The following is an 11,208-nucleotide window of genomic DNA, read 5'->3' on the forward strand; positions in this document are numbered from 1 at the left end:
CGCCTTTATTTACAATGCGCTCACCTTGTACCTATACCATTTCGAAACTAAGGAGCCATTTGTCCTCTGATTACAAATAAGCTCCTCTGCGGCGCGTTTGCGGGACTCGTGTTTTGTGCTGTGGGGGATTTTAAAAAAGTGACGTGAGTGGAAGGGAGGCGGCAGCGCGTGCGTGTGTGTGTGTGTGTGTGTGTAAGAGCGAGAGAGAGACAGAGGGAGCGCGGCTCGCGGCTGTTATTTTAAATAGCGCAGCATATTTTAAACTAATCGGTTAACCGGTTTCAACCGGCTAATGAGGCTCGGTGGTCGGTCAAGAAAATGTTTAGTTTTCGCCATCCCTACACCTGCCATTAAAATATTTCAATATATGGCTATATGGTGTGCCACGCGTAAAAGCCCGTTGCAGCGTCTGTGTCTGAAGTTTGTTTTGAGCGCTTATGCCACTATTCTGGCATAATTACTCTGAGAATTGCCCTGGTCTGAACCGCGTCTACTACCGTCTTCCTCCATGTTTGTTTATGTATTGCAGCGTGCATGGGCAAGCCGTGGCGTGAGGTGCATCTTGACGTAAAATTCTGCCATAAACGCCTTATCGTGGCATAAGCGACAGAGCCTTATATAAAACGATAGACATTTTCTATCGTCCAGACGATATATTTCGTCATATCGCCCAGCCCTAATATGAACTATATAAAAGCTTTAGAAAAACTACCAAGAACTGCCACAAGGGATTTCTGTACCTACAAACTTCTTAAAAATTAATTTGCCAAGTCTATGAAACCTCCTCCTATAAAACTATATAATATTTTAGAAATAAAAACGGTACAAATAAATGAATGTTCACCTTTTATTTGTATTTAGCCTTTATACGAACAAGAAATGTGAAATCACCATCAAATAAACATAAGACTCTCACTTCGCAGACACAGTTTATTGAGCATTTTCTTTTAAATTTTAAATTTCAGTGAAGAACGATTCATAGCGCTATATTCTCCTTTTATGCAAAACTATACCTTTATCTACTGATGCACAAAAAATAAATAAAAGAAGACTCAATTCAGTGGCCTATTTGTGCTCTGTTTGAGATGAGTGCACGCTGTTTTTTTCAAGGCTTTAAACACGAGCAAATGATACATTTTCGTGAAGCCATGTCTGACCGTCTTTCACAAGCTTTGAAAGGTTATATATCTGAGCTCAGATCATGGCGTCTGTTCACTAACTGAACGAAATTATATTTATTTATTAGGCTACTGTAAAATAATCAAAACAATATCGATGCCTGTTTATGATTTCATACAGCTATATATCTATAACGAAGTCTTGACATCATTTCCGGGAGAAGTCAGTAAATTCGAGTAAAATCACTGGCTTTGCTTATCCCGTGCGAATGCGCCACGCAAAACTCAGATGTGGAGGAGTAATTTCTAAATCACAGAGGTCCCTAGATAATACTAATCATTCAGTCACATTTGTGTTGCGGTCAGGGAAACTCTTTGTAGCTAAAACGTGCCGCGTTGGATCTATCAGCCTACTACTGCTGAGCACTGGCTGTGTCCGTGGTGTACGTCATCGCGCAAGAAGCCAATCGTGTTCTGCTCTTTCTGATGGCTGCGCCCTGAACGTCAGTCAGTGAGGAATGCTGTAATGTATATATCGAAATATCGGAAATGTGTTTAAAAATCATATCACCGTTATTGAAAAAAATTATATCGCGATATATATTGATATTGAATTATTGTCCAGCCCTACATATAATAAATATATAAATGTGTATATGTATATATGTTAGTGTTAATTTCGTCAGACGAGACGAAATATGTTCGTCAACAACCTTTTTTTCCATGACTAAGATGAGACAATAACGAGACTGCACCAATGTCCAAAAAGACTGACTAAGACTAAATTAACACGCATTATTGTTGACGAAAAAGGACGAGACTAAAATGTTTTGCATAAAATAAAAACTAAGATAAAATCTCTCTTTATTTTCGTCAACAATCGTCTCTGCTTTTTTAAATCTGAGACAAGAGCTGAAATGCCTTGAGAATATCCCGAATGAGTTTGCCCTGTTGTTTAAAGGTGCCCTAGAATGAAAACTTTAATTAACCTTTCCATAGTGAAATAATAAGAGTTCAGTACATGGACATCACATACTGTGAGTCTCAAACATCATTGCCTCCTACTTCTTATGTAAATCTCGTGAATCCAAAACACAATGGGAAAAAAAGTGCTTCTCAACATAAACCCAACAGTGACGCAAGCGTTGGGAATCATTTATATGCACGCCTCCAACATTTGCATCTGTTTGCGTCACAAAACTACATGAAACAGAAACCATTTGCCATCTGTCGCACATTTTGTGTGAGGCATACGCTTTCAGGCTCTGACCCTATGGCTCTGACTTACGCTCTCACTCTGGCCAAGTAATCTCACGCCAAATTTGTAAAGTTTTAATACAAAATTCAAACAATATATAGAGTTTTGGTGGACTTAAAGCAGCACTAGGTAACTTTTCAACCTTCATAATATATTTTTTAAGACTCTTGTGATGATAAATCGACTTACAATAGGTTGAATGACACGTCTGCCATAGCCTGATGGGGTCTGTATCGTTTTTAATCGTACTTTTAAACTTCGGGTTTCGGGTAGTAACCCGAGAACAAAAAGAACTACAAAATTCGACTGCTTTACGGCATATACGTCACTTCCACCAACACACACACTTCCTTAAAGGGGGGGTGAAACACTCAGTTTCAGTCAGTGTCATGTCAATCTTGAGTACCTATAGAGTAGCATTGCATCCTGCATATCTACGAAAAGTCTTTATTTTTTTTATAATTATATAAGAAAGAGGTGGGGGCGTGTCGTGTGAGCGGAGCTAAATAATGACGTGTGCAGCAGCGCGCTGCTATTGTGTTGAGTCGAGTGCGTCGTAAAGCTGTGTCATCCCTAACAGCGGGAAAAAAACTTTATTCAAAATAAAAATATGGCTTTTAATCAGATACAGCCATACATCTATGATCCGGAATCAGACCCAGAGGCTGCAGTTGAACAGGAGCAGCAGCAAAAACGACTAGAGCAGGACGTCTCTATGTGGTACAAGTTATACACTAACTATATAATATGCTTAGCGGCTTGTGTTATTTACATATTTATACTTGAATTATATCGTCGTATTTTTGTCTTTGAAGGTGTACACGTGGGAAGTGCAGTTGTGCACGTGTGTGTGTGTGTTTACGCGTGGTTTGTGTAGACAGTAAGCGGACTGGTTTTGCACGGCAGGCTAAGTTAGTGTTTACATAGAAAGACACGGAATAGTAGCGCATTTGAATGAAGAAGCGCGCTTATTTAGTTCAACATATTTTCCCCCTCTTTGTGTATTGTTGTTTGGAGTGCTTTTACAATACACAAACATAAAGTTACACATATAGTGGCCAGCTAAACAAATGTACACGCACTACACATCGCATGCTCCATTGATCAATTAACTATACGTGATCATGTTTGGGCTACTTGATGAGCATAGGCAAAAACACAGACATTTGAAGCAGTCTAACTCACCGCCTGTGGTACTATCGTTGGGACTGCTCCATCCTTCAGCATTAGGCGATCGGGAAAATCCGGCGTCGAGCTGGGCCTTGTTTATGAAACAGTCGGCACCGAAATGCAGCGAACAGATATAAACATTCGCGCAACTCAGTTGCTGATCCGGAAAAGCAAATTCCATCCACTGTTGCCTTAACGCGGGGGTTTTGGGGAATCTGTGCAGGACTGTCTTGGTCTGGCAACCAAAAACGCACTTTTTGGTGACATTGTTATGTGCACATCACCTGTGCAGCGCAGCCTACGAGCCAGCGCTTTGATGGGCGTAGCCTGTTACTTTCGCTCTCTCCCTCTCTCTCTCTCTCACGCGCTTCCGGTAGAATTGTCCGTAAGGCCCATACAAGGAAATTCCGCCCCCGTTAACGTCAAAGGGGACGCATGATCTCAAAAAACTTGCCGAAACTTATGACTAACCGGAAGTAGTATTTTTGACAAAGAAATACTCCCATCAAACGTCCACCTTAACTTTTGAAACTTTGGCCATGTTTAGTATGGGATTCCAAGTCTTTAACAGTGTAAAAAGATCAGTATGCATGAAACAGCATTTCACCCCCCCTTTAAATTCAGACGTGCGAGCCCAACTTTGTTCGTCGGATAATATAGTCATGTCCGAAGCAGCAAAGCAATAAGAGGAAACTTATTGCTTTTTATTATTGCGGTGAACGTGAGACTGAATGACTGCACTCAAACATGTCCATGATGTCGGACAACACTACAAATGGCCGTCCCTTCAAATAATGCCCTATTTCAAGGTAAAGGGGGTCGATTTCGGATTCAGCCCCTGTCGTGGAGACTGAGCAGCCCAACATCTCGATTGAGACAACGCAGTCTGTGTGTGCCCGCCCGCCGATCTGTTTGTGACTTGTGTAGGTGAGTTTGTTTGCACATGTATGTTTGAGTGTGTTTTAAGTACAATTACAAAGCAATTCATTGGTTTTGTTTAACTCTGAAACAATTTTCGAGTTGCGTTGTGGTAAAAATAGCTACGGGTAACGCCAGCTGATTGAGGAGTTCAACCACTCTACGTCATCAACCTAGAACGCAAACAAAATGGCGCCGCCCATGGTCCAAATATAAAATCGATTTTTTAAATAACGTAGATCTTTCATGGGTTTTCTACTACATAATTCAGTAAGAGACATCATTTATGTTATATTAAGCCATACAAGTCTCAACACCAGGGGATCCCTTTAAAACAATAAAAGACCTGAAATATTTCAGCTGGTGTGCAATAAATCTAAAATATATGAAAATTTAATTTTTATCATTACATTATGGAAAATAATGAAGTTTATCACAATATGCTAATTTTTTGAGAAGGACCTGTATATGAAGTGTTTCATTAAACAAAAATCATTCATCAAGTGTAGTTTGTTTGTTAATTATGACATTTAACCAATATTTGAGATGTGTGAAACACTATTTGACTGAAATGGTATTAGAAATAATTTGTGTAAAAAAAAAAAGACTAAAATGTTTTAACTTAAACTTGACTAAGAAATATTGAGTTCTTTTGACTAAAACTAGACTAAATAAACAAAGGACATTTAGCTCAAGACTAAGACTAAATTAAAAATAGGGCGAAAAAATTAACGTGTTTATATATATATATATATATATATAAATAAATAAAATGCACGTTACATTTTTTAAATTTTTTTATTTTATGGTGGTCACGTCCATAAATTTGCAAACATTTTAATTTTTTTCATAATTAGGATGCCACATTAACCATATTATGTTAGATGCACAATAGTCACACATGGCAATAAAACAAACAAAATGCATGAATCTTGTTTGGTAGGCCTATTACAAAAAAAAGGCTGGTCCAACATCTTAAAAGTAAACCACAGCAATAAGTGAAATGTTTTCAAGTAATTAAGTAATCAAGTAAACTGTCAGTAATAAAATGGCCATAAAACTTATAAACAAATGCCAATAGGACAAATAAATACAACATAAAGATGCATATCTACAAACAGTGCTTAAGTGCTGTTTTCCACGTGTGTGTTGTTGTTAAGCTATATTAGTTTGCTTTCACTTTGAGAACTTGCTAATGCGCAGATCCAGAACTTACTGACACGTCCCAAACTTTTTTTACTCAAGTCAGGATATGGACATATGCATAATGTGTGTATTTGATCGTTCAAGAGTATAGCTAGTGAGCCTAGAAAATAAGACATTTGATACACTCGCGTGAGCGCTGACAGGCAGCAAACACGCAGTCTGACATCAGAGTTTGCAGTTTATATCACTGTTATTAACTCTTTTAGTGCAATCGGTTATATTATACTTTTATTTGGTCATTATGTAAGATGGTGAGAAAGACTCGCTTTCGCTTTCACGATCGCAGAACTGGAAGAACCGTCAGCTGAAGAATAAAATCCGTTTTACCCCTGTGGAGTTCAATCTGAAAGAGGCTTGTGCCAATAACATGAAAGCTGATTGGCTGAAATACAAGATGCATGCTGGTCTAATTTGTAGTTGTAATAGAGTGAACAATAGTTGGTCTAGCGAAAGAAAGAACTACAAACACCACGGAACAAACACGCGCGCTGCGGGAGGCGATATCGTTTTAATGAGGTAGCGTTACATGGAAGTAGGAAAATTAAGACCGGTTTAACATTATTTAAGACCTAGAACGCAATGCTTCCGCGAAAATAAGATTTTTTAAGGCCTAACATTTTGATTTTGAAATGTAAGACTTTTTAAGACTCTGTGGGGACCCTGGTTTGTGCCGTGACGCTCGCTCAGCGGCTACATCATATTATGTTGAACGGACATCCAGTTTTTAGTTGTAGTGTCTGTTCTCTAACTGAACTGATTTTATGAAAATGAACGTGGTGGGCAAATGATCCAGTAATCTAGTAGCGGTGGCTTTGGGAGTGGCCTCGTAGGGCAGCGAAGCATTCTGGGAATTGTAGTCTTTCATCCCCATGAGACAAAAATACATTTTCTGTCTTTTCTCAGTTTAGAAGGCACCAAATTTAGAAATTATTTCACATTTCTACTACATTAATGACCCAGTTTAAATACAGATTCATCTCCCCAGCGCTGAAGTACCCCTTTAAGACTTTGAATACCTGCCAACTGTTTGCATGGCAAAGTTTTGAGGATGAATCTATGATCAGAAATGGCCTAAACTAGCAAACGTCGTCGCACTGCACCAAATTATTTAGTCTCTGTGAACAGTGGCCCTCCAGGACTGAGTTTGGAGACCCTTACTTTATTAATAATGAAGAATTATCTTTGTTTCAACACAGATGTAATAAGATAAATAGTTTAATACAGTGTTTACCTAAACCCATGACCAGTGTGTCCACTAAAGTTGCGTAGAGGATCCATTGACCGATCACTCTTCATGGACACACAGCTGGGTTCTGGAGGATCCGGTCTGTGCATTGAGAGGAACACAAGTGAATGTAAATCACACACTCTTATTTTCATGATTTTTGTATTTAACTGATTCAGGTGTCTAAATAATCCCATTAACATGTATTATGCTGTGGAAGATTTTATAGCAAGTTCACATCCACATATCAGAGCTGTTGATTAAGATAATTTAATTAACATCTGAAATGTGTTTCATACAGTCCCTTCAGTCTCTTTACAGCATTAATGAACAGTTTTCTAAGTATCAGCACAGATGTAGTAAGATCAATAGTTTAATACAGTGTTTACCTGATCCCAGGATCAGTGTGTCCACTAAGGGATAGTTCACCCAAAAATGAAAATTACCCCATGATTTACTCGCCCTCAAGTCATCCTATGTGTGTATTCTTCTTTCAGCCGAACACAATCAGAGTTATATTAATAAATATCCTGACACATCCAAGCTTGATGTGAATGATGCGTTTGTGTCAGGAAAAAAAAATCCACATTTAAAACGTTATAAACTCAAATAACTTTATAATGAGCCTAGAAATAAGACATTAAATACACTCGCGCGAGCGCTGACAGGCAGCAAACACGCAGTCTGACATCAGAGTTTGCAGTTTATATCACTGTTATTAACTCTTTTTAGTGCAATCGATGCGTTTGCGTCAGGAAAAAATCCACATTTAAAACGGTATAAACTAAAATAACTAGCTTCCGACTAACGGCCGTACAAAACGGGCCTGTGGGACAGAGCCGTAGAAAAACACAAAAATAACATTTAAGCGAATACTTAAACTTTAACTGCAGACTCACCTGTGTGGAAATGTATCTTTGACCAGGTCATGCGGATCATATTGATGTTCCATTAAGAAAATCCCAATTATTTTTGATGTTCTCATAAAACGGCTGCGTATGTCGATGAGTTTACTTTCACTTTGACGGACCGCCTCAGATGAACAGGAAAGGGGCAGAGTCTGATGGGCTGGCGCAATAAAGTTCATTTTCTGCTTTCTTATGAGGAGGAACAGTTTAAACACACGATTGGAGACTGTCATTAAAACAAAAGACAACGAATATATGGAATCAACAACAACCTGCGTTTGGACTGCTAAGTTAAAAAAGTAAAAGAAAGTTCGTGCTGCCCTCTGCAGGTCAGATCAAGAATCACACAAGCAGGAGCAGTGAACATCCTCATCAAATAACCATTATAAATAACCGGTTTTCAAACCTTATAATGCAAAGGAGCCCAAAATATGATGAACCTTTATGAGGGACCCCCTTCCTATAAAATCTATCTATTTTCATGTAAGAAAAAAATTAAGAAATTTTGTATGTAAGAAAAAACTTTTTTGTGAGAACATTTAAAATGTTATATAAATAGTAAGTGTGACAGTACAAATGCAACATATTGTTTCCCAACTTAAATTGGCTATAGTTAATGTTGGATGTATAAGCCGGAAGAAGAACATTTTCAATAAAAAATAAAAAAATAAAAAAATAAATAATAATAAAAATAATAATAATACATTTTATTTGTAATGTGCCTTTCTCAAACTCAACGCTGGCGCAATAAAGTTCATTTTCAGCTTTCTTATGAGGAGAAACAGTTTAAACCATAGACGGTAAAGGAAATGGACACAGCGACCCAATAGACTTCAACGGCGAAAAGTGAAGCAATTTAGAAGCACTCATTCCTGATGGCTAAGCGAACTGTGCAGGCTTATGGAGCTAGAAATGTGACAGAATGATCTGAATTTGAATTGTATAAATCTGAATTATTGACAAGTGTAATCTAACAAAATTGAATATTATGTTGCATTTTACATAGTAATGAATTTGAATTTTTTTAAATGTTGAATATAGAACCTTTGAAATTGAACACATCTGAAATGTTTTTATGTCAAAATTATTTAGACATGTATTTTCAAACAGCAGAAAATTTGTACTGAATTAATAGACTGTAAATATTCAGTTTTTGAAAATACAGATTCAAGATTTCAGATGAAGAAGATCATCAAATTCAATATTCTAAAATTTAGATCATCAAATTCAATATTCTAAAATTCCGATCATCAAACCAACTTTTAAAAAGTGAATTAGTATAAATTAGTTATAGTAATAATCAGTATTCATCTCCTCTCCGCTTCTGCCGTTACTGTTTTCTGCATCTTTCATTTAGGAGCAATAATATGCCTTTAAACTTTAAAGAAATAATGATTTTACATTTATCAGGATATTTATTGATATCGATTGATATGGAAAATTTTATCATGAGAATTGTTTTGGGCCATATCGCCCAGCCCTAACCAAGAAGAAAGATCAGTCTGTTCCATGATTTCAGTGACTCGATTAGCTACAAAAACTTTATAATGGCAGGAGAGGGAATGCAGCCAGGACCAGACAGTTGTTGAGTCAGACCATAGTATTCAACAAAGTGAGAGTCAGTTCCAGATGTAACAAGTGTTATGCTCGAACACCGGTAACACAAACTATCGCAGCATGCCTATTACCAGTTATTATCAATCTAAATGAATCTACTGCGAAATTACTGGGCCGTAACAGACCTTTGTGTTTTGCATCCCTAGTGCAGTGTCCGTTTTCTGAGCATATAAGCCCTGCCCACGTGAGGCATGACGCGGCGCTTCCCAAGATTCGTCTTTATTAGAGAGAAGAAAATGTTCAGCCCCCTCCCTCCAAAGCTTCCAATATTCTGCGTTGATTACTACCGAAGCTCAAAATGCTCAAAAATGGTATTTGGTATTAAATGGTATTTACTGCTAGCCTAGAAATCTAGACACACCCTAGTGGCAGCGTCTAGGCACTCTCAATACCCTTCTGAGCTGTATTCCTCAAAATCTGGACGGCCCAATCACATCGTGTATAGAGTCGGTGGGCGGGGCCATAATGACGACGGCAGAGTTGCGTTTGCGTGCTTCTAGTAAACACAGAAACTGGCGAACGGCGGTCTTTCGAATCAGCTTTGAGCGCGACTCTGGAAGACTTGGAGTTAAGCTTTTCTCTGAGAAAAGAACAAAGAACGGCACTGAAGTCATTCTTAAAAAGGGAAGATGTGTTCGGAGTTTAGCCGACCGGATACGGCGAATGTTTAATCTGTCAGTGAGCTCCCCTTCACCTTCGTTGCTCTGGTTGGTGTAGCGCTATCCTATCGCGTGCAGAGGGAGTTTGAAAGACAACCGTTTATCCGCCCCTCGGATTGAGCTGTCAATGGTGAGTTTCCAGACCAAACATCTGGATGTGGGTCTGACTTGTCAGGCTAATTTACTGCTGTAACTGTGTTTGTTTGTTATGCCAAGGAAAGCCACAACAGAATGCATCCAGGTGATGTTGGTTTGTTATTAAAAGGATAGTTAATCCAAAAATGAAAATGTGATGTTCCCTTTCGAGAGAGGTTCCTCGTATTACGTATGGGAAAAACTCGTTCCTCTCTCTCAGGGAACCGAGGTTACGAAAGTAACCGAGTACGTTTATCTGCTTACCCCCATCCAACATGTAGGTGTGTTTGTTTCTTTAGCAGAACACAAATGAAGATTTTTAACTCCAACCGTTGCTGTTTGCCAGTCATAATGCATGTGAATGGGTAACAAGGCTATGAGAGCAACAAAAAAAAAAAAAACATGCTTAGACAACATGCACAAAAACCTTGCTGCTCATGACAACTGCTATATATATATATATATATATATATATATATATATATATATAGATAGATAGATAGATAGATAGATAGATAGATAGATAGATAGATAGATAGATAGATAGATAGATAGATAGATAGATAGATAGATAGATAGATAGATAGATAGATAGATAGATAGATTCATCATTAGTGCCTGTGGTCGAATGAGGCATCTACATAATATATATCTATGAGCGTGTCGGTTTGACCTTCTCTAGCAGAAGTAACGACAGATGGGAACACTAGATGAGATTCATTTGGATATGAGGTAAAAAAATAACATAAATACTGTTGGGTTTCTCACAGAAACCGATCGGTTCGTGTTTTAAGACATCAATGTGTCGCCACGAGCAGCAGGGTTTTTGTGCATGTTGTCTAAGCATGTTTTTTTTTTTACTCTCATCTAATTTTTACCCATTCACCCATTTACATGTATTATGACTGGCAGACTGCAACGGTTGAAATTAAAAATCTTCTATTGTGCTTCAACCTCCACAAAATACCACATTTGTCCATATTTGATTTAATAT

At 38.0% G+C, this 11,208-nt stretch overlaps 1 protein-coding gene across 1 annotated transcript in view; it reads right to left on the reverse strand.

Annotated features, from left to right (window-relative positions):
• Positions 1–8,001, reverse strand: part of LOC137072824 (NACHT, LRR and PYD domains-containing protein 3-like) — a 65,221-nt gene extending 57,220 nt beyond the window's left edge. The window contains exons 1-2 of the mRNA XM_067440780.1: positions 7,795–8,001; positions 6,902–6,997 (exon numbers count right to left, since the gene is read on the reverse strand). Coding sequence (XP_067296881.1) covers positions 6,902–6,997; positions 7,795–7,982 — 284 coding nt within the window. The 5' untranslated portion in view covers positions 7,983–8,001. The remainder of the gene's footprint in view (positions 1–6,901; positions 6,998–7,794) is intronic.
• Positions 8,002–11,208: the final 3,207 nt, after the last annotated feature.

Source organism: Pseudorasbora parva, chromosome 4 (genome assembly GCF_024679245.1).
Source record: "Pseudorasbora parva isolate DD20220531a chromosome 4, ASM2467924v1, whole genome shotgun sequence".
NCBI classification, from domain to species: domain Eukaryota; kingdom Metazoa; phylum Chordata; class Actinopteri; order Cypriniformes; family Gobionidae; genus Pseudorasbora; species Pseudorasbora parva.